The 24,633-nt window shown below is 37.6% G+C and overlaps 1 protein-coding gene and 1 pseudogene across 2 annotated transcripts; both read left to right on the top strand.

Moving 5' to 3' along the window:
• Nucleotides 1-865: 865 nt before the first annotated feature.
• Nucleotides 866-15,032, top strand: IDO1 (indoleamine 2,3-dioxygenase 1). Of its 2 annotated transcripts, XM_045821735.1 has the most exons (10): nt 866-1,019; nt 4,524-4,619; nt 4,738-4,857; nt 7,806-7,924; nt 9,008-9,022; nt 10,848-10,947; nt 11,498-11,615; nt 12,684-12,735; nt 13,199-13,347; nt 14,387-15,032. In XM_045821735.1, the coding sequence occupies exons 1-10, from the start codon at nt 948-950 to the stop codon at nt 14,740-14,742; spliced, it is 1,197 nt and encodes a 398-aa protein (XP_045677691.1). In that variant the 5' UTR covers nt 866-947; the 3' UTR covers nt 14,743-15,032. The 2 variants fall into 2 exon arrangements, with proteins under 2 accessions (XP_045677691.1, XP_045677692.1); XM_045821736.1 differs by lacking the exons at nt 866-1,019; nt 4,524-4,619; nt 4,738-4,857 and adding an exon at nt 7,112-7,254.
• A 7,550-nt stretch (nt 15,033-22,582) lies between these two features.
• On the top strand, nt 22,583-23,339 carry LOC123807756 (annotated as a pseudogene).
• Nucleotides 23,340-24,633: the final 1,294 nt, after the last annotated feature.

The following is a 24,633-nucleotide window of genomic DNA, read 5'->3' as shown; positions in this document are numbered from 1 at the left end:
TTAGAAATAGGAAGGGAAGGAGAAAGGGAAACATCGATGTGTGAGAGATACATCAGTCAGCTGACTCTTGCATGCCCCCAGCTGGGAACCTGGCTTGCAACCCAGGCATGTGCCCTGACAGGGAATCCAATCAGCAATCTTTGGTTTGCAGGTCAGTGCTCAATCCACTGAGACACAACAGCCAGGGATCAACTTTTAACATATTAAAAGTTCTTAAATGTGAAGGACTGTGGCCTCATCAGTCCCTAGAAATTAGAAATAGTACAGATGTAGGAAAGTCTTCATTAAAATTACTTACTAGTAATATGGAGAAGGAAAATCTCTATCATTGTAAACATAGATGAAAGAATGTATAAGAAAAATGGGGAGGTGAAAAGGTACTATCTTTTAAAACTTTTCATGTGTTAATTTTTTTTTCTACTTCAGGGTCATTGACTAAGAGTTCAGTGTATCATGGGTTATATTTATTGGCTGCTAAAACAAGACACTAATATGTTCAAAGAACCTCACTAGGTTCAAAGAAAGCCAATGGCAGTAATAACTAAATGATAGTTTAGGACTTCAGCCTTGGTCAAATTCATCATTTTAAACCAGTTTTAAAAGTTCCCATAAAATAAAAACTTTCTTTTCTGGTTACCTATTATCATGTGTTAGTCCAATTATGTTTTTTTCTGACCTGCCCTCTAAACAAATGATGTTTCCAGTGATAAGACTTGCTATGAAATGCAAACTTTTAGTTTCTTTATGTGATGAACAGTGGTTTTATTATTTATCAAATTACAAATAAAGAAATTGGAAAATGAAACTGCATTTCAGAAAGTGGAAGTAATTCTTACCGCTTACGTGATAAGTTGTGGTCATCAGCTGTGGCGACCTCAGAATAAATAGATTCTCAGAGAGGAGAGCCAGAGGAGTGGGCTGCAAGAACGGAACATAACGCATCCACTATGAAAAGCTTGGAGGAAATCCGCAAATACCATGTAGATGAACATGTGGGCTTTGCTCTGCCCAATCCACTGGTAAGAGAGGGTACTGAATTATGGTAAAAATGTTTTCTCATTGTTACTTACCTGGACAAGCTAATTTCTATTGAAAAAAAAATGTGGTTTAGAAATTCCTACTGAACAAAGGGGTAAGTGGGCCAAACTGAAGGCAGAGTTTTAACAAATGGGGCTCACTTAATAAGCTTACAATTTTCTACCTAGAAATTTAGTCTGAGATGTACTACCTATTTTCACAGATATAGAGAGTGATGAGATAAGGAGACAATAAAAGTATTTTGGTTTAATACAGTTGTGTTTTCTGAGGGCATTTTTGAGGGGGGAAAAACAGGAATAACAGATCTGTGAGTCAAAGGAATTCCTTTCCTTGACCTGGTATACCTTAAACTATACAAAGTATATGTCTGTACTTTGGTTAGGTTTTTGAGATGGCATATTTAGCAAGTGTGTTGTATTAATATTGATTGTGGTTACTAAGCATAATATTCAAGGGAGTCTGAACTACCTCTTTTATTTTTTTAATAGTTTTCTCTACAAAGTGAAATGCAGGTACTGTTTGCCTTAACAACTTCATTTCCCTGATTTATCTTGTAAAGAATGCCGTTAAAGCTATCTTAGTATCATCAATAATGTAATTATCTAGCCTTTATAGAGCATTTTGGAGCAAATTACAAATATGTACTTTTCCAACTTGACAACCACCCTAAAAAGTATGTATGTTACTAACCTCATTTTTCTGATGAGAAATGTAAGCTGCTCAGCGTTTAAGAGACTCTTCTAACTCACAAAGCCAGCAGCAGCAGAAATAAGATATGAAGCCTAATCAGTCTGACTCCATAATCCATGATCTTAAAACACTTACACTGTGCTGCCTCTCTTCAAAGAAGGAGAGATCACAGGGCATGCTTCCTCACCCCACCCCTACTCTGGGGATTAACAAGACTGAAATTCCAGGGCACTGTTTTCAGGAACAAATTACATGTTGGAACAATAGTGTATAACAGTATAACTCCATTTGGTTGTGACTCAAGCAGAGTCACAACCAAACTCCACACTACAGACAGTACCTTTAAATGCAGCAAATATATTTTTAGTCAGAGATTCCAATCTGACTGTACTTAGGAACAACATTTAGTGTTTCTCTCTCATATCAACATCTCTCTGTCTCTCTTTTGCTCTTCCTTCCTCTCTAAATTCAATGAATATATCATCAGGTGAAGATGAAAGAAAGAATGAAAAGAAGGAAGGAAGGAAGGAAGGAAGGAAGGAAAACAGAAAGAAGAAAGGGAGAGAGATTGAAAGAGAGAAAAGAAGAAAAGGGAAAGAGAAAGAACATACTGTAAATATCTTGTAATACTGGCAAATCTACAGCAAATTCTTCATCCCAATTCAATTTTTCAAATTATTAAGTTAATTCAAGGATATGAAGTATAGGATTTAATTTTGTTGTTAAAAGCACCTAGTTTACTTTATATTTGCCCCCTCTTCATAACAAGCATGCACAATTACCAGGATTGGCTTGTTCGAAGGATGTACTTATCAATGGTACAATTTAAATAAATACTTTTTCAGAAATTACAAAACCCATATTTAGTTTTTTCTCCCAAAGAGTCAATTTTCTTAAAAAATGAAACAATCACAGTAATTATGGAGACCTCTAAAACAGATTCCAAGGGTTAAAGCAAAACTCCAAGGGCAAACATAGACAATAGTGTGGTAAAAGCCAGGGGAATGGGGACAGGAGGCTGGGTGGAGGTGGACAAAGGGGACCGGGAGATAGGGGACATCTGTAATAGTGTCAACAATAAAAAAAAGGTGAAATAAGAAACCTCTTCTGGAGCTACGTGAAAAACAATGCCGCTACTTGAGATGCTTAGGAAGTTAGATTCAGTGCTGTGATACACACACAGACAAATTAAGGGTTATGTGATGGTCTTCACTGAAGGTCTTTCCTGCACATTATAAGCTCAAAAAATCATCCCATTTCTTATCATCTGTCAGCTTCCTATTTCAGAGGAAATTAGTATGTCTTCTAATTCCATGTAGGGACAAAATGCATTCTCTAATCTAGCAGAGGTTGAATAGTTCTCTTGCTATTCTTCGTTAATTTGGATTGTACCATTTAGGCATCTTCTGAATCAGAAGTATACTATTGATTGAATTTTACATTTGCTGAAATTTCTGTCTAGAAATTTACATTATTACTAATTATGATACTTAACAGAAAATGAATTTCTGTTGTTTGGGGGAAAATAACAACAACCAATAATTTGGTGTGCTACACAATGAAACACATGACAAAAGATAAATACGAAAACTGAAAACACTAGAGCACAGTATTTGTATGGTGAGGGAGAAGAACTCAGAGCAGACAAAAAAGGTGGCACTCTAGTAAATATACTGCCTAGATATTTTGTTACTAAAAGTCTGCTCTAGCAGATTAAGACTGGCCAATTAACTGCAATGCCTCAAAATGTTTGAATTTTATAGTACATTTATCTTCTTGTTTCATAAGGTGCTTATATTATGAAGTTCACCCATGTTGGTTTCACTTAATCGCTTGACTTACACTCCATCCCCACAGGCATCAAGGGCATGTCTGGAAGTAGCTTAATGAAGGAGGAATAGAATCAGGGCAGATGGGGAGTTGTCCAGGGATCTGAACCTTATTTTAGAGTGTTTTCTAGGTCTTTTGCTTGTATATATTCTCTTCAAATGAGGTTATAAATATGCTAAGATCCAGGGAGACACTTTTATTTGGATTTCATTTAATCTTATTGGCAAAAATAAACCTATAGTGAAACCAAAGCAAGAAATCAACATGTGTACATACAGAATTTCTTACGTGTCCAGTGCTGTGCCCAGCACTGTAAGGAAACTAGAATTAACAGCATGATGAAATCCTTACCATTGAGTAGTAAGATATAAAAAAGAGCATGGGTTGTTGAAAGTTGGAAACATGTTTGAATCACAATAAATTATTTATACAAAACAAGTTAGTAAACTGTCCAAGCCTTGCTTTCCAGATTTATGACATAGAAACAACAATCAACTTTTTTGGTCACTACAATAATTAAATGAGAAATTATTGAGTGGAGTGCCTAGTGTACTACTGACATTTAATAAATCTCTTTATTCTTTCATTCAAAAAGACTTAAAATCCAGCTGAGAAGAAAAAAATAGCAGTTAACAAATACATTACTTAACAACAGGAAAAGGTATATAATACGTAGGCTTCGTAACTGGGGACACGGGTGTAAACTGCAGTAGTTAGGGGAATGTTAGTGGAACTTCGGAGGTGACCTTTGAAAAAGAGGCAGATGAGAGTACTCGAGAGAAGAGGAGGAATGCAGAGAAGGTGTTAGCCCTGAGTGTGCAGATGGCAATTGACAACAGGTGTTGATAGAGCTAGACAGGTAAGTGTGTGTTGGGGCTGCATTGCACAGATAGGCTATCAGTGGGAGACAAAACTATTTTACAATAACTTCTACTGGGAAAAAACCATCTTTTTTTTTTTTTAAGGAGGAACTACCTCACTCATATGCTGCTTGGATTTCCATTGTTAAAAATCTTCCTGATCTGATTGAGAATGGTGAACTTCGTGCAGAAGTAGAGAAGGTTTGAATAACTATTACATTGGTCTTCTTCTATTTTAACTTCTTAACAATTTTAATTTGGTTTTGAGGCTATAATGTCACTCCTATTGATGTGAGCCAACCTCTCCATTTATTGTCAGTTACCACCGATCAGCATTGATGGCCTCTCAGGACACAGGCAACAGCGCCTCGCACGTCTGGTCCTGGGGTATATCACCATGGCATATGTGTGGTACAAAGGTGATGAAGATGTCCGTAAGGTCTGGAGATTTTCGAATATTTCTTATGCTACATGATAGATTTACATCCAGTTTACATTTAACATAAAAACATTCTGAAACTATTATTGTAACTGTATTTTGTGAAGCTTGAAAAATAGGAAAAAAGAGAGAAAATCATTCACTGATTTTACAATGTCAACTGTGATCATTATTGAATGCTTAGTCTTTTACTAACATAACACAGTTGTTCCATTCTGTGCAAGTACATATATATCCTGTTTTTTTCACTTAAATTATATTGTAAGCATTTTTTTTTAGTTACTGTACAATCATCCTACTCATCATTTGAAATCACTTTATAATTTTTCATTGAGTTTCAGAACTTTATTCAATCTGGTGTTAAAAAATACTTTACTTGTTTTAAGTGTTTTACTAGTATAAAATAATACTACTATTAGCATATTTGAATACGAAAACTATGGCTTTGGGGAGATATAAACATTATATAGCTATTCTTAGTTAATGCTAAAATGCTAGCTTACATCCGTCAAGATAGAAGAATATATTATATATTAGTTTTACTCTACTCTCATCAACAGTAACTTTAGATTTAAAATAATATTATCTTGTATTTTATCGGCATCACTAATCACATGAAACCTACATAGACGTTAATATCTAACCTTTAAATCACAAAGAAATATGATAGATTCCAGAAGCACCTTCTTCCATTTAGTGAGTTTTCCCATTGTTGACAAAGGTAATGGGTAGCCCAGCTTCGTTTTTTTCTTTCCACCTCCTGTTTAAAGGTAGAATAGCAGATACAGTCCACCTATGTGATGAGTCATCCCCTAATAAGCAGAGAAGAGGAAAAAGTTGTTCTGCATAATCATGGAACATCTTACACTTCCTTAAAATCATGGAACTGCTGCAGCTAGTTTTTTGATAACACAAAAAGTTTAAGACCTGCTTTAGTTTTACAACCTAGCTGAGCACACAGTCTCACTAGAGTTGCTGGAATCTGAGTCTAGCCAAATGCATAGGTATTGTGTATAAAAAGAACACCCATATGCAGCATCAGTAATACAGGGCAGCATATTCTAGATAGAGAAGTATGACAGTCCAGAGGAGCTAACCAGTAGTTGATATGGTCATGAAATACTTCAAGAAAGAAGTGAAATTTGAATTAGTTCTTGGAAGATTGGTAAAGCTTATCCAAAGGGGAGGGGAGCAGAAAATAAAGAGAGAGAAGACTAGCAAAAAAATGGGGAGACCAGAATGCGCATGGCAGAATCAAAAGATAATAAACTTACCAGGCTGGAGATCAGAATTATAAAATAAAACATAGGAATGTATTTTCTAATTTATCCTGTTTTTGTATGGCCATATCACTTTGAAAAAAATTATAGAAGCTGGCAGTGAAAACAATATATATAAAGATTTAAAAAATGTAAGTAAAATCCGACAAAAGAGAAAATAAATAGATAAAAATAAGCTACATCTCTATAAGGCACATTTTCCATGAGAATGGGCAAAAAAATAGCAACTGAGTTTCTTTGCAGCTGCACAAGTGTCTATAATAGATTAGAATGTGTTTGAACACTTCCTTTCTTTGTCCTAAACCATTCGAAATTAACCATTTTCTGTAATTCAGAGAGAGACACAGTTCATTTCCTTTTGGAATATGGGGAAATTGTTTGCCAAACAAAATGTTTCGATTCCCAGTGGCACCAGATCTGCAAAGGGAAGCAGACGTCCAAATGGCACTTTAAGAGTCAATAATTCTATTCTAATTCTTTTGGTATTTGGGTTAAATCATCACCTCCAGGTATGTCACGCTAATCTGAAGCCACTTGGATTAGAGCTCCGTGACTTTTCATTGAACTGTGGAGTGGGCTCCATAGTCACACCATCTCTATCACTGAAGTCCCACCACCCACTTCCCCAGATGGGCCACAGATGCCTGTCCTTTGTGTGGTTAGATATGCATATTCCAGCCATAGGATGCTGATGATAAGCATGACTGTAACTATTACACGGGACCCTCTCATTATAAACTAAATATAGGTAGTTGAAGTCAGGCAGTTGGAAAATGAAATGTCAGCTTTATGAGTAATGGAGCAGTAGGAGAATGTGGCTTGAAGATGTGGCAAACATGGGTCTGCTGAGTGTACCTGCTTTTCAGGATTGTCCCTGTGGGGATAGGAGTCTGTTATTACGTGGTCCAAAACAGGACAGAATTCTATGAGAAACAAGCTCAGGAAAAGAAGTGTTGAGGGGGGAAGGGGGAGGAGCTGTAGTTTCACTCTCAAACTCAGTCATTAAACAGGCATTTGAGGAAGGGTGAGTGAAAGAGCTGAGATAAACCAAGTGTCACTCCAATTTATGTATTTTGCATGGGAATACAAAATGAGGATAATTCCTTCTGCCAACAAGGTAAGCCATCAAGACCAAGCATTAATGTCACTCTATGGTGAAGTTTTCTAAAAAAATCTTTCAGTAGAGAGTTTCTGTCAGTACTGTGCTCTAAAAGCAGCCATCTTCTTTATGCTTGTAGTATGTATCTTTTCCAAAAGCCTTAATTACAAATGCCTTTGAGCTTCTTTGAGGCAATGCATCTCATCTTTGCTTTGTGGGTGGATCAAGAGTACCTTGCATAGAGGAGTTGCCAGACCAATACTCATGGTAAGGATAAATGAATGAATGTAATTTACTCACAGGGTCACTAGATGGTCAAGGATATAACCTTTGTTCTTCTTGCCTTCTACATCTGGCTTTTCTCAATGATTGCATTATGTACATGTCAATGCAAATCCAAAAGCCAAACATTTAACAATTACTGGGACAAAGTTATGAAATGAGCAAGAGAAAATTACATGTTTGTTTTCAAATGCCATTCCATATGGCAGCTAATGTTTTGATACTCAAGAAGCAGAAGATAAGGTAAGACACTTCAACGTTTATACTAAATACTGTGTTTTCATTAGGTCCTGCCCAGCAATATTGCTATCCCTTACTGTGCACTCTCTGAGAAGCTGGGGCTGCCTCCCATTTTGCTTTATGCAGACTGTGTCTTGGCAAACTGGAAGAAAATAGATCCCAAGGGGTATGTAAGCTGTAATTATAGCAAAACTGAAAGAAGTGCATGCTATTTAAATCAAAAGGGAGTAGGGATGGGTTGGGCAGGTAGGGGGAAAATGGAGATAATTGTATTTGAATGACAACAAAAATTATTTTAAAATTTTTTAAAAAATTTAAAATTAAAAGGGAGTTAGTCATTGGTTTAATTTTTAGCTACACAGTTTTCTTCAGTGTTTTGGGGGTGAGGTTTCTTTGGCATATCTATAACCACAAATGTATTCTACATATATGAGAGAGGAGTGTATAATTAATGTACAATGAATTGCATAAATCTTAAGTGTTCTGTTTGATGATTCTGACAGAGAATATTTCTATCACCTGAGAAAATTTCTTCGTGCCTCTTTCTGTTCAATTCCATTCTCTAACCCCAGGTTTTTCTGATTTGTCATCAAAAGTTAGTTTTTCCTGTTATTTCATTTCATAGTGATGAGGTCATAGAATATGAATTGTTTTATGTCTGGATTCTCAATTAACATGTTTCTGAGACCTATGGGTTTTTAACTATCCAGTTGACTTTAGGAGTTATCATCTTCAGCAGTAGGGATGGCAATGTCTGGGTTTTCAGAGCAGCATGCTCAGAATTTATTTAGGCCATTTTTAACCATTTAGTTATGGGATCTGCTACAATGAAGAAATAAGAGAATTGTGGTACCTTCTGGGTCGTGCTGTGAAACTGCAGAAGAATATTCTAGACATGGAGATGGCCCAAAATGAAAGGATTTAGTCTAGGAGTTTTTGTTGTGTCCAACCAGTCTGACCATTCACATGTGTTCCCTGCATATTGATTTTTTATTTCCCTTATGAAGTCCTAAGTTAAGGGCTTACCATGACTACTTGAGAAATATAAAAAACATGTATATTTTTTATCTGACTACATCTTACCTTTAACAGTAGTATTAAGTCTAATAAAAATAGTTTATAGGAGGTATTAAATTTAATAATAGTGACATTAAATCTAATAACAATAACTTGAAACCATTTGATTTTTTTCCATTGGTTTTCTTTCTCTCTTCCAACTGGTCCATTACTTCATTGCTGCTTTCATAAGGCCCATGAGTTATGAGTAAGTATTTGATTCTTATTTTAGCCTAAGAATTATTTGTTATTCAAAGTAAATATAGGCTTATCAATATCCATCAAATGCATTTTTTAAAAGGCCAATTGAATTCAGGCAAAAATAGTAATTCAAATAATTGTTTAAAGAGCAAGCAATCTCTATCCTTAATTATATCTGTGACTGTTGTGTGACTGTCTAATATTATCGCTATAGATACATATGAAAGTAATACTTGCCTATATAAAAATATAATTAATAGATATAAATACAAAATGCACATACCTCTGTGTATCTATGACTTAATGACCTCAGTGGCCAGAAACATAAAGCTGTTCTTTTTGACTCAGTCCTTGCTATTTTTGATTTATGTACCAAACAGAGGCTAAGAGATAGGGAAAAAAAGGTGAATGTCATAGGTATCAGCCTGCCCTGATGAAGCTGGACCAATGGGGAAGAAAGGAGGTATATGAAAATTATGTAAATTGCAATATGATTACGAGAAGGGGTAAGAAGATAAAGTACTGGAAACTCTAGCCAAATGAAAAGGATAAAGGAGAAATCCATTGTAAGGAGTTATTTAAGCAGAGTTCTCAAGAATAAGCAGAAGTTAGCTAGGGGAAAGAGAAATAATGAGTGTTTATAGAGGAGGATAAAGCAAGAGTGAAAATAAGGCCAGTGACAAAAAGCTTGGTGCCTTATCAGAACTAAAGGAAGGCTAGTATTGCTGATAAATGAATGACAAAAGTAACAGTATGGGAAAGGAGTGAAGAAATAAACTTTTTTAAAAAGATTACATAGGAATTTTGTCTATGATAAGGGCTTTAAACAGTATCTTAAAGTAAATGGGAAGCTATGGAATGTTTTTAAGTGAGAGACTATCATCAGTCTCATTTCATAGATAGAAACACTGAGGCAGAAGCAGAAGGAATATCAAGCTCAAATTAACACAGGAAATAGGTTACAGAAGTAGTCCAGCTTCAGAAACCATGAACTTAACTATCATGAAACTCACAGATATACAGATACTGAGACCCAACAATGCAAAACTTCAGTAAGAAAGAAAATAGGGTCTAATCAATTATTTGAATTTGCCAATCAACAATCATATTTTGAATTTGCCTATCAATTCCTTTCTGTAGCAGATTAACCACTGAGAAACTGAATTAGATTCACAGATAAAAATGTGGATATGAATACAGTTTGCAAAAAGCAAAAAGACCACTTCGTAAAATCAGACCTCACAGATAGCTCTGTAAATGCTATGCATATATGTAGGTATGAATATGTGTGTGTGTATGCTCCTATATATGCATGTGAAAAATTAATGTAGTAACAGAAATGGTCTTGGAATTTCTAGTTCTAGAATGGCATTTCAAGTCTCAGCTTAATCTTATTTTTTTTAAGTTTCTACTTACTTATCTTTAGAGAGAAAGAATGGGAGGGAGAAAGAGAAGGACAGAAACAGTGATGTACAGGAGAAACATTGATCAGTTTCCTCTTGCACACCCCCAAACGGAGACCTTGCAATGCGGGCGCCTGCCCTGACCAAGAATTGAGCCAGTGACCTTGCAGTTTGCCCAATGATGCCCAACCCCACTGAGCCACACCGGTCAGGGCCCAGCTTAATTTTTTATTAATTATATGATCTTAGGCAATGAATTTAAAGTGAATATTTCTATATAATGGAGATAGTAAAACCTGTAATACTTATCTCACAAGATTATTTTGAAAATAAAATAAAACAAGTAAAAATGCTTAAAAACTATGAAGTAGTCAACAACTATCCCAATATCCTTGCTGTATTCTTGACTTTCTTGATTGATTTTCTTAGGAACATGGACGTTCTGTTTTCATTTCCTGGTGGAGACTGCACTAAAGCATTCTTTCTCACTTCTCTCTTGGTGGAAATAGAAGCTGCTAAAGCGATAAAAGTATGTCCGTTTACCTTACAATATGTGTATCTTAATTCATATAAGCAGAGCAATCACTTAGTAACTCAACTGTGTAATGCATAAAGTGACTTTATCCTGACTAAATAAAAACAGCCTTTGATTATTTAATTGAAGGTGAAGGGTCATTTGGAAGAAACAAATACTGAATTTATTTGTATGGGTTGTCTACAATATAAAATGGAGGAACCATTTATTTAATTAAATTTGAAACCTCAATAAGAGGAATATTTTCAGTGAAAACTGGCATTGGAACATAGTGACATAAATCTAATGACTTTGCCCATCAGAAATAGAATGAGAAATATATAGAAACTTTATAAACTTATCTCTAAATGACAAATGAAGAAAGACAAATCCAAGCTTAAGAATGTGTAAGAAAACTAGTTAAATGATCGGAGAAACTCAGCTCAAGAAAGAAGCAAAAATCCCAAATTTAATTTAGGGATTAAGATTTAGGAGGATTTATTCTGTGCCACTGTTTAGTAAATCTTAAGTGTCTGTCTTTTCTTTCTTCCTTTTATTTTTTTAGAACATTCCCTCCATGTACAAAGCACTGGAAGATAAGGACCAACATGCTTTGCAGGAGGCACTGCTTCATATAATTTCTTGTCTGCACAACGCCAAGGAAGAGTTTGAAAAAATTCGTGGCAAGTATTGCATGTCATAGGACATTCTAGGCCTCAAACAAATGTTTCTGATTATCTGAGATATAGAGTTGTTGACAAAATGGAATCAAAAACACTCTTACTTAGTGGGTGTGTTTTCACTCTATTTTATCTTACTAAATCTGTACTTTCTAAGTGGTAGCTTTTATCATGTTCATTTTATAGAGAAGGGAATCTAAATTCAGAGAGATAAGATAAATGACCTCAGATTACAGAGGTAGAAAACAGTGAAGCCAGAATTTCCAGCTGCATATATTTAACTAAAAAAAAAAAATCCTTGCCTCTCACTAAGAACCGTGGAGAATCTCTCCAAAGGTATAGGCTGGTTTAAGTTCTGAAAGACTTAGCTTCTGCTTGATAGGAGCTCTATACAAATTCTGCTTTTTCATAAGTTAACTAAGAAATAACAAAGAAAACCATTGAACTCAAAAGTATTGCAAAATTGACAGCTAACAATAATAACCAAAAAATCTTACATAAGCAAGATTTGCAAGAAGAAATTTGCCCTACTAGATGGCCCTAACAAATATGTGCCTATATCACTGGTATTTGAGTTGCTGCTGAGTGGTGCTTGGTGAGAAGACTGACCTGAAATCAAAGACATTAGCAAGCTTTGCGGATGTCGGGGAACCTAGAAATGTGGTCCATAGGACTGCTGGGGTTCTTGTTTCTGGATTTTTTTTTGTTTGTTCATTGTTTTGAGATTTCTTTCTTTCTTCATGGAAGGAAATGATCTGTTATGTCAGAAAGCACAGGAAGTAACCTTAAAGAAATGTTGACAGTTTAATTAATGCGCGAGCATGGGTGGCTGGTGGGTTCAGGCTCTTGGACCGTCCTATGGTAGAACCTGTTCATGAGGCACAAGAGATGAGCAGGGCTCACCAGGGAGCATGCAAGTGAATGTGAGCTTGTCTTCAGGGGCTTTCTCTGCACAGACTGCAGACAAACCGGTTGCCTTTCCTGCAGCCTCTGCTGCCATCTGCTATCAGCTGTTTACATTAGCTTGATTTCCTTTCACACCCTAACTAAACACATGCAATCTTTTCACAGGCCGTTTGGACCCAGACCAGTTTTTCAATGTTCTTCGCATATACTTGTCTGGGTATGTAGCCTTATGTTTGAATTTTTCTCTTCCACAATTAACATAAGGAATCCACCAAGTTCCCACTAATGGTCCCCACTATCCATTATGCTTAGAAAATACTTTTTTTAAAAATAGGTAAAATACATGTTGTAGAAAAAGAATAGACTATTATCTCTGTTATTACTTGGTGAGGCCCGCACTGGTGTATGGACAGAAAAGCTAGTCATTTTAAAGAGAGAGGATGATCTTTGCTAATGCAAAGGTAAGCTCTAGCCATAGAATACATAGACCAAATTTGTTCAGAACCGTGCTGTGTGTTATTTTTATGCATGCACATGAGTGCAAAGGAGAATATGGGAGGAGAATAATGAAATCTATCTCACATCACCTATCACCTTCCATTCATCCTCTATTGCAAGATTTTATGTCTGAAAATTTGGCAATTAATCCAAATAATGATTTTCTTTCCTTCCCGGCCCAGCTGGAAAGGCAACCCCCAGCTGCCAGATGGTCTTCTGTATGAAGGAGTCTCAGACAAGCCAGAAATGTTTGCTGGGGGTAGTGCAGCCCAAAGCAGCATCTTCCAGTGCTTTGATGTTCTGCTGGGCATTAAGCAGAGTGCTGGTGAACGTGAGTAGAAAATGATAATAAACATCTATGTTAATGCAATAGTTTTTTAATATCTAAAAAATACCTTCTTATCTGCATCTTATCTGAGCTTATGTGGTGCTTTTAGGAGAATCAGCAGAGTAGAGATTGTATTGCCATGATCTAATTTCACGGATGAAGAAGCAGAAAGCTAAAGACTTGATTTAAGTGGCCTGTTGCCTGTTAACCAGCTAGAAAGCACTGAAGGCAAAACTCAAACCCAAGTTCATCATCCTCTTGGCATTTAAACATATATTTATAAGGCTTGATTGACTGTGGTGAAACCTACATTCCATGTTCTAAAAATGTACAATCAGATTTAGAAAGAAAAGGTCGCCTGCAAATGAGACAAGACTGTGACTAGGAGTTGGGGAGGTGGAAACTTCAAGGACAAGAGGATCCATACTGCTCTTGTCCCACCTTCCACGCTGTCGTGGCAACCCGCGGGTAATGCCCGGACTGAAGGGTGAAGATGAGCCACGTTCATTATGCTCCTTTAAGGACTTAAATGAAGGATTTCTTTCTACTATTCTCTTTTTCCCTAAACTTCTATTTATTCAAGCTAAGGAAAAATACGTTTTTTCCTTAGTCCATTCACTTATTTTTAAATGATCCTTAGAACTCTCTTAGACTTGATGTCACAATCTGTCCAGTACAAATTACATATATATAGATATATATCTATATCTATCTATCTATCTATCTATCTATCCCCTGCCTACATCATCCACTCCACCAGATGATCAAATACAGTAGGACAGTGAGAAAGGATGCACAAACAAAAATCTTTATTATGAAAAACTGAGTTTAGCTCATCTGATTTTCAAACTTAAAAGCATTTACAATAATTGCCATTTCTAGTAAGAATAACAGCTTTCTAATAGGATGGTTTAAAACTCATTATCCTATGCTGTACTGCTGGTCTGTGATCTTGCAGCTACTTTGACCCCACTCTGCCCTTCCTCATGGATTGCGGAATCTTCCGTCTCTCTACTAACTTATCCTTCCCTTGTTCTTTCAGCATCAGCCGCTGCATTCCTCCAGGAAATGCGAACATACATGCCACCAGCTCACCAGAAATTTCTTCAGTCCTTAGAGTCAGGCCTCTCAGTGCGAGAGTTTGTCCTTTCAAAAAATGTTGATAGCCTAACCAAAGCTTATAATGAGAGTGTGCAAGCTATGGTCTCTCTGAGAAACTACCATTTGGAAATAGTAACTTCGTACATTCTGAATCCTGCAAACAGGCAGTCCAAAAAAACTGCACCTTCCAAAGAGACATCAGAAGTGGAAGCTAAAGGAACTGGAGGAACCAATGTCATGAATTTTCTAAAGAATGTGAGAGGTACAACTGAGGAGGCCCTTTTGAAGGTAGATTAATGTAACCCAAGCAAGGGTACATTTTGTCAGGACAGAGATTATATGTGTGTGTGTGTGTGTGTATGCTCATTATATTAGACTCACAAATTAATATGCTACTCATTATATTAGACTCACAAATTAATATGTAACAATTTCTGAATAGTGCATGATAAAAGATTTCAAAATGTTTTTTCTGATGTCTGTGAATTCCTTGCATGAAAATAATAAAAAGCAATTATATTAGAGGTGCTATGACCTATTCTATATAATTAGAATGTAACAATAAAAGTTGAAATGATATAATAAAATTCCTAAAAGTTGGTTTATTCATAACTATAATTAAACACTGCTCCAAATGAGACCTATTCCACACTGCTACCCTTCATGCAGGGCAAACAGATTCCTGGACTTCCAACTCAGTAATATCACACTTTCTCACAGTTACCTGTTCATTTGTCTATATTCTCATTACAATATGAGCTTCATGATACCAGGGACACTATTGTTTACCATACCCATGCATGCCCAGTTGTTAATACATATGTAATAAATATATTAGGTAAATATTGAAAAGATTGAGTGAGTTTATGAATAAGTCAAAATGTGCCAACATGAAGTCACATTTGAAGTATAATTTTTCCTAGGAGGTCAGAGTTATTAGGCATTCAATCTCTGGCATAAATTTATTTACCAATGGAATCTAAGAAATTTAGGGCTGAAGAGGAACTTAAAAATCATATGAGCCAAACTCACTATAAAGATGACCAAACTCATTATAAAGGCTCAGACAAGTGAGGTGGCTTACTTAGGGTCACATGATTAGTTTAAAATGAGAAGAGAACTTTTTTGACAACTTCCATCTTTTTCACTTCATTTGGAGCAAGTGGGTTAGAAAGGAAGGGAATTTGGGGAGGAAATGGATGACTTGATAGGATCTCATGAGGTAGTAAATGGTCAGCCAGAAAATGGGTATTCTATTAAAGACAAGAAGAGAAAAAAGGCACAAAGGTTGTATGGATAGAGGATTAGCAAGCACTTTCAATTTAGAAAAGGCTCAGCTCTGAGGAGATGAGTTGGATGCACCCAAGTACATTTGAAGAAGGAAATGTAGTCACATATTTCTAAAGTGAAACATTCAAAAACAATTTTAGCATCATTTCTCAAACACACCCAAACTAACCCAAGGAAATCAAGCAGAATCTCTGCTTACAGCAAAATTCACACATATTACTAGTGCATGGTACACATTTTCTCCTTTATTCTCCAGTCAATATTTCTGCAATAGGCATATATAAGTTTATAACAAAAATATGCATGCATGTATACATGCATACTAAATACATATGTGTATGTACATGAGTGTAATTTTTAAGTGATCACCAGAAAGATCACCATGTCGTAGAGTTAGATGCTTTTCAAAAGCACTAAACTGAAAGTCAGGAGACCAAGAACTGGGGTTTATTTTGGACATCTACTCAGTCTGTGACCTTAGGCAAATGCTTCATATTTCTGTAAAATGAGTGTGAAAATACTTGCTCTGTCTCATTCACATAGTAACTGTGAGGACAGAATAAAATACAGTGCCAAAATACTGGAAAATATAAAGTAGTACTAGAATATATGTAAATAAGTTTTCAGGACCATTTATTGGCTCTAGGTCAAGGTTTTTTCTGTCCTTTCTGGTACACTGGTCACTCTGGCTTCACAGCTACACCTCACAAGGCTACATACACATCAGGAGTTTCTCCCTCAAAGTTGGTTTTACCTAATTAGCATTGAATCACTTTGACACGAAGAGTATCTTTGGTCTCCTCTGCGAGGCCCCACATTATATCTCCTCCTTTAGAGCAACACACCCATCTGACATGGGGTGGAGAGGTGGGTAGTGGGAGGGGAGAGCTACGGGCATTGTCACTGACACTGCACTGCTATTAGGTAGGTGATGGCCAGACTAAGTCTTAGCTTCACGTTCTCCACAGAGAGTGTATACATTTGTTCCTCAGAGTCGATTCTCTTCTATCTGTCCAAATAATAGAGGCTGAGATTCCAAACACACTCATAGATCCAGAAAATAAACTGAGGGTTACCATATGGTTGGGGGGCTGGTGGAAAAGGTGAAGGGATTAAGAGGTACAAATTGTCAGTTACAAAACAGTCCCAGGGATGTAAGGTACAGCATGGGGAATATAGTCACTAATATTGTAATATTAATGTATGGTGTCTGGTAGGTACTGGACTCATCGGGGGAACATTTTGTAAGTTACATAAATGTCTTACCACTATGCTATACACCTGACACTAATATGTTGAATGTTAACTATAATGGAAAATTAAAAAAACAAAATCACCGTGATTTTTGAAAACAAGATTCCTGATTTCCCTTTAAGTTGTCTCTGGAATGGGAGAGGTACAACAAAATACTGGATAAGTTTCTAAAGAAATTCTACTATTTCTTCTCTGCATCCCACGTGGGCTCATCACAATGAGTGGTCAACTGGGAAGGGTTGCCAGAGGGTAAAGTTAACATCCTACTGTAAGAAAAGGTTTTAGCTAGATGTATTCTTAGTAACATGGATCCTGTTTAGATAGAGTTAATGACAATTCCATCCCTGTCTGTGTCCTAGTAAAATCAGAAGTTTGTAATGGTATATTCTTCTACCTATTGTTTTCTATAAGTGAGGAGAATTTGGCTTAAAATATGTATCTTTTTCATATAAAGAGTTCAGAAAATTAAGTACTCTTGATCTCCTTTTTTCTATAATTAATTTATATAATAAATAATTGAAGTTCCTTATACCTAAGCTATATCTTTTTCCCCCTCACTTTAATATATTAAATACAATATTCAGTTCTGAACTTCTGAACTTCTCTGGATCACCCTGAACTTCTTTTACCTTTGTCTAAGAGCTGGTGCCAAGAGTTGGTCAGTTAAAGATGGAAATGTACTCATTTCCACACAATTGTTTTAGGTGACAATAAACAATCGAAAAGTTCAAAGTTCAGAAATGCTTAAAATTTGGCACATAAACGTGCACTTGAGGTTCTCTGAGTTTCTTGGCATCTGGGACACAATGACAAGACTCCCTCCCCAACATTTCTGGCAACGCAGCAAATGCCTATTTAGAGCTCACTCTTCTAATTACTGCTCCAACTGGTCTTTGTACATCAACTCGTTAATCTTCAAAGTAACTCTCTGAAATAAGTAGTATTATCCTCCCCATTTTACAGGTAAGGAAACTGAGATGCAAAGAAGTCAAGAAATATGTTTTTAAAATGCAAGTAAAAGGCAAAGCCAGGTATAAACTCAGGTATCTGGATCAAAAGATTGAGCTCTTAACCACCATAGGAGGAAATTCACCCAGTTTCTGAGGAAATACTTCTTTTACCTTCAGTATTTAACTAGAGAAGGGGAGCACAAGGGAACTAGACATTGAACTTAATAAACTAGGGAGCACAAGCCTGCTTGCTTAGCCAGGAAGCTACAGCTTCACTCCCCAGGAGATCACAGCATTGTTCTGCCAAGGGGATTAACATTCCTCCCTCCCCCGCCTCTAGTACCTAGTACCAGATTGTTGGGGGCCCAGGAGGAGGTGCTGAGCCATAAAGGCCTGTCGGCCTAACTAGGAGGTGTTAACCCATCCAAAGCCCAGAAAAGTCAGAGAAGTTGATTGGTTCTTTTGAAAAGGCACCTGGTCTGTCAAAAACCCAAGCTAATATAATCCCAGGAGAACAAAGAAGCTCTCTCCCTTTCTCTCTCTCTCTCTCTCTCTCTCCCCCCCCCACCTGGTAATGTGTCCACCCAGTGTGCTCACATATTCCCTCTCCATAGCTATGTGGCCTTAGCAGCCACATGGCCAACAACCTTACAAACTCTGCTACTGGAGCAGCTGGGAACGAGTTAAGCTACCTGGATCCAGACTGAGCCACCTGCGGGCTCCAAGCAGAAACTGGACACTGGCTTTTGTGTTGGCCCTACCGAGGACAAGCTTGAACCTTTCCCATGGAGGGACAGAGGGAGATGAGACAGTGGAAACCCAGGGGCAGCTTCTATTTCCACACAAATAAACCCTACCACACCGCAGTCTCTCACGTGAGGGTCCTTGGAACGCTCTCCTTGTGATCCAGTGGGAGAGCCCAATTCTCACTTGACAACACTTACAGAGAAGAGGAAGCCATTAACAACACAGAAGCTCCACTCTCTTTCATACAGGTGCTCTCAGAGACACTTGGGAGTTAAAAATTAATAGGATGCATTCACTAATCCTAATGAATTTATAGTCTAACAGACAAAATATTTTGTGATATTTCCATTGGTTGTTACTTTTCTAATTGTTAGACTAATAATATAGGCACAGAGTGGGAGATTTATTCTAATTAGAAGGGTTGAGGAATGTTTCTTACAGGAGGTGACATTTGATGGTTCCCTTTAAAATTTAATTAATTGTCCTGGCTGGCGTAGCTCAGTGGATTGAGCGCGGGCTGGGAACCAAAGTGTCCCAGGTTCGATTCCCAGCCAGGGTACATTCCTGGGTTGCAGGCATAACCCCCAGCAACCACACATTGATGTTTCTCTCTCCCTCTCTCCCTCTCTCTCTCTCTCTCTCTCTCTCTCTCTGTCTCTATCTCCCTCCCTTCCCTCTCTAAAAATAAATAAATAAAATCTTAAAAAAAAAGTTTAGTTTAAAAAAAAATTAAAAAAAAATAAAATAAAATAAAATTTAATTAATTGTTAGAATTTAACGGAAAAAAAATCCCTCCCAAATTTCCAGCATTAAAATAACAAGCAAAAATATAACTTTGCTTATCAACCCAGCCTTATACAATTCAAAAATTAAATATAAACAATGTGAATTCTGCAAATGAACATGAGAATTGTCTAATACATGGAATATCATCATATAGCAACTCTTAGATCTATAAATTAATAAGATAATTAATATATTTAGTTTTTTTGTGTACCTCTTACTATTTTAAAAGTGTCATATATATCAATTCACTTAGTCTTGTCAATGAGCCTATGAGATAAGTACTAGCTAATTTTACAGATATTGAGAGAGACCAGATGGAGTTCAATAACTTTCAAAAGCTACATAGTTATTATATGGCAAAAAAAAAAAAAGAAAAAAGTGATTAAACCCAAGTAATCTGACTCTGGACAAATACGTCAGTCTGCTACTGCAAAGGGGACCTGGCCCTTAGTAGGTCTGCCTAGGGCAAGCCTGTTGTGTGGGCTCTTGGCTTCATGCAGGAAAGATGTCAGAACAGGAGTCCAAGTGACTATGAGGGTACATTTATTAACGCCGGGGACAGTGAAACAAGGAAAGGCTTAACACAGAAGAAGCAACAGGAAAGCCTAAGTGGTACAGCCTTGGCTCTCTGAAAACGTCAGGGCGATACAAGAGGTCTGATGGGATCACTGGGGAGGAGAAAGGAGGGGCTGTAGGAGGTGGTTGCCCGAGGCAATGGTAAACAGTCTAGGAAAGGATTGGCTGAGAAGCTGAATGCCTCCTGAGCACAGGGAATTATAGGCCAGAAGATTTATAATAAAAGGTGGGCACACACTGGCTCTCTGGCTCTCTTCCTCGAGGATGCCTGGATGATTATGCTGCAGCTGCCCACTTTTCCCAAATGACGGTATTTTGGATGGGAGAGGAAACTCCCGGCGCAGTCTAGGACTGGGCTGGCCTGGCAGAGGGTGGCAGGGTTATTCTTCTTTGGATGTTCTAGAGGGGAGGAGCTGTGAGGCAGAAACCTGCCATTCTTCCAAAACCACGTAGTCTTTGTATCTTATGTTGTTTTAGTTTGCAAACTAATCCTATAGAAAGAAGATAATTAAAAACCAGCAAGGGAACTCAGGAGTTAGATTTTAGTCTTAAAAGATAGGCTTCAGTGATAAAGCTGTAACTAGAGTTGAAGAGTTCAGCTTTGATTGATAGACAAGTGACTAACGCTTGTGGAAAGCTTTTATTCCAAAATTGTGAAGCTTTTGAATAAATACTCATTTCCTTTATCACTGAGCTTTTGCCTCCAGAATTTTGCCTAGTGGCTGGTGGTGGGCAGCAGGACTCCACTTGCTGTTTGGTAACAATAGGAAAGAAATGACCTCTCGGATAGTGGCTTCCACTGACTGCTTGGTTGATACCAGGGCAGGGGGTCATCATTCAATGCAGCAGGTCCCGAAGTCCGCTGTGGTGCCACTCGTTTGGCTTTGCCACTGTTCTGAGTCCGAAGCTGAAACACAGCTGAGGTCCAGATGTTCTCTCCAGCGAGGAGAGGCCAGGGGAGGAGAGGTTACCCTGTGGGTGAGGCTCTTGTTTTCCCAGTTTTGCCCCCTGCCAGACATGGGAACTTCAACCCTGGTGACCATCTGGATCTGGCTGTAAATTGCTTGGCCAGTTTCTGCACCCCCACCCCCCCGCCCCAGCTATCTGTCTCAGTTTCCTTATTCCACTTGCCAAGGAATTTTCTTAGCTTTTTATTACCTTGCCTTAAAGCCACAACACAGTACAACCTTTCTTGAAGGAAAGACTTTCCTTACAAGTGAACAAGTGAACACTGCTCCTTTTGAGTTTAACAATCAAAGTGTTGAACATCTGATTGAACGGGCTCTCTCCCAAATTCCCAACTCCTATGTGACTTTTTCTTATGTTGTAGTAATAAAAGAGTAGTGGAGGTATGTTGGAGGCCCTCCAACAACTGACCCTTGACACAGTCGGGATAGGCACAGCAGAAGCGGCTATGGCCAGGTCTCCTGTCTATCTCTTCCCGTATGCCTGTCCCTATTAGCATCACGTGGTCAGATTTTTGGACACCTGTGCTTTATAACAAAAAACCTTGCATGATGCCTCTGATTCTGCATGAAAGGACTTGCTGACCACTAACTAGAAGCCCCTAATAACCCTAATGCTGCCCACTCCCCCCACCTGGAAAGTTAAGGATAGATTTAAATTATGGGCAGACTAGCTGCCAGTCACCATTCAAAAGCTCAAGATTTATTAGAACCACTGCCTTTCCCATGCCCTGGGCAAGAGTGGTTATTGATGGGACCAGGTAAACAGAAGAGGAAGGAGTTTTAATTAACATATAATAATCTCAGTATATGGAAACATAATATAGCCCCCCCCAGATACGTAGTTAATAGACCTAGGCAAAAAATCATTTATCTAATTTAGACAATCTAATTTCTATAAACAATAACTAATTTTTAAATCACTTCTTGTACCCCTTTGATTTAGACCAATCTATAGAAGCTTAGTAGATATTTAATCATAATCAGCATTTGGAAGTTTGTGCTCGTAGAGCTTCATTGGCTATCTGATTAATGACCCTCTTGGTCAAAATAACCTTTGTTTAATATGGTTGATCTGTGGGACTTCCTGTACTTTTCAGTTATTTCTTTGTTTAACATGATTGATTTGTAAAACCTTCTGTGTTTTTAGAAATTATTTCTGTGGTAACCGTTTCTGTTTCAATAATCACACTATGTATTGAATGTTGTAAAACCTCCCCTATAAAAATAAAGATTGATTTTTCTCAGTGAGTCAGTCAGGCCCAGAGAGCCTGGCTGTCCTCTGGCATCTCATCTGGTGTCTGTCTCGTTTCGCCTGAGCCGTTCCTCCTTCGGGGACCCTGAGACCTGCCGAGGCTGGACCCCGGCAGAGGTAGGGTGGTCAAAAGACCTATATTTGTCCCCAGTACTGTTGTGTGCAGCAACAAGCCCAAACTTTTCAAAACAGGGGCACAGAGGCATAACCCTGACCTGGAAGATGCCCTGAAGCCCTTTTGGTGGCTGTGCTTTTGCCAGAAGAGCTGCAGCTCTGGGAGCTGAGCCTGCTGGGGACTCAGTGGTGCCTGGAATATGATGACTTGCATGGGAGAGAAGGATGGAGTTTGGAAAGTTGGAAATCTGCTCAGTAAAAGATCATTTGCTGGTATCTACAAAGCTGAGTCTACTCACCCTGGTTTAGAATTTGCAGCAAAATAATAGATAAGAAAGTTGGAATGGTACAGAATGTCAAACATGAGGTGAAAACACATTGCCAATCAGAACATCCTTCTACTTTGGAGCTTTATGACTATTTTGAAGATAGCAATTATGCATAGCTAGTGTTAGAAATGTACCATAATAGGAAAAGGAACAGATATTTAAAGAATAGAATAAAAGCCTTTTTCAAAAGCAAGGCTTAAAACTTCATGCACCAGATAATCACAAAATGTTGTATCCTTATTTTCATGATGAATATTACCCTAGGATTTCACCTCCTACTTATATATAATGTAAATATCAAGATTGCCAACCTGGGGCTAGCAACTCAATTGAAAATGTTACATAGAAAAGCATTATACTTTATGTGGAATTCCTAGATAACATGTTACCCAGAAATAGCAACTCTAAGTACATGTGGACTTGGACAGTGGACTTGGATGGTTTTGTCTATGAGCTGCATGCTTTATGCATTACTCACTAGGAGGCCACCTTTCAACACTGACACAGTCAAAAATACATAACTGAAGTGGTATTTGCAGATTATGACATGCTAACTATATTTTTTCCAAAAAGTGTGAGCTGTCAACACTGCTGGTGTTACCAGTGTGAACTATTACATGTCCTTTAACTTGTTCACAGATTAAAATCAATCAGACTGACAGCCCAAAGGACAGTGGTGAACATACTTCATTCAGAGGAGGTGTGTGCAAACTGCCTAAAGGGGTTGTTTATACATGTAGTGATCGAAATGTAATTCCTACTTCTTATCCAAATGATGGAAAAGGTTTTACTTGTCTATAGGCAATGCTCATCTACTGGCAACATCAATACAAGTTATCAGAAAAGTACTGGGGGAAGTAGAAACGTGTCTGCATATTTGTTCAGCTGGTGAGATCTAAGTCTCTAAAAAATTACCTAATTTTACAAGGTACTGTAAATGCATCTGGATAGAAAAGAACCCTGGTGTTGGTTTTAAAGTTTGGTTTTATTATGGGGCAAAAATGTCCCCAAAAGACGATTTAAGTCTGATAGCCAAAAAAACTGAGAAATCTTACACCTTGATGGGAGAAAGTAAAGTTAATGACTTAAAAGAGGACGTAAATATATGCCTGATCCATGCTAACAAGAGTTATTGCATTTGTTTAGCACTGGAATACATAATTTGAGAGGAAAATAAAACTTATGTCCACACAAAAACCTGTGTCAGGTGTTTATTGCAACTTTATTCATAATTGTCAAAACTGGGAACCAACCAAGAAGCCCTGCGGTAGGTGGATGACTAAACGTAGGCACATCCTGACGATGGAATAGTATTCAACACTAAAAAGAAGTGAGTGATTCGGCCATGAAAAGGCATGGAGACACTGACACATATTGCTAAGTAAAAGAAGTCAGTCTGAAAAGGCTGTTTACTACATGACTCCAACTGTATGATATTCTGAAAAAGGCAAAACGATGGATACAGTAAAAGGATCAGATTGCCAGGGGGTATGGGAAAGGGAATGGTAAGGCACAGAGGATTTTAAGGGCAGTTAAACGATTCTATGTGACACTATAATGGTGGGTACATGTTACTACTTACTTTTCAGAACCCTTAGTAGGAACACCACCAATGAGTGAACTACAACGTAAATTATGGACTTTGTGTAACGATCCGTCATTATAGGTTCATCAGTTGTAACAAGTGCACCACTCTGGCACTTGAAGCTGTGCCTGTGGGGGTAGGATTATGGGAACACTGTACCTTGTGCAATGCAACTAAAACTGCTGCAAAAAATCAAGTCTGTTAAGAGGAAAAGAGTTATGTGACCTTAGGTAATTCACTTAATCTCTCCTGTCTGTTTTTGCACACCTAAAATGATCAGGGATAAATGAATAGATCATTTTTAAATGCCTTCCAAATTTACGAGTCAATCACGTAT

Source organism: Phyllostomus hastatus, unplaced genomic scaffold (assembly GCF_019186645.2).
Source record: "Phyllostomus hastatus isolate PE091 unplaced genomic scaffold, TTU_PhHast_1.1 phas_scaffold_46, whole genome shotgun sequence".
NCBI lineage: Eukaryota > Metazoa > Chordata > Mammalia > Chiroptera > Phyllostomidae > Phyllostomus > Phyllostomus hastatus.
Note: the sequence above shows the minus strand (reverse complement) of the source record. Positions and strands in the feature narration are given on the sequence as shown.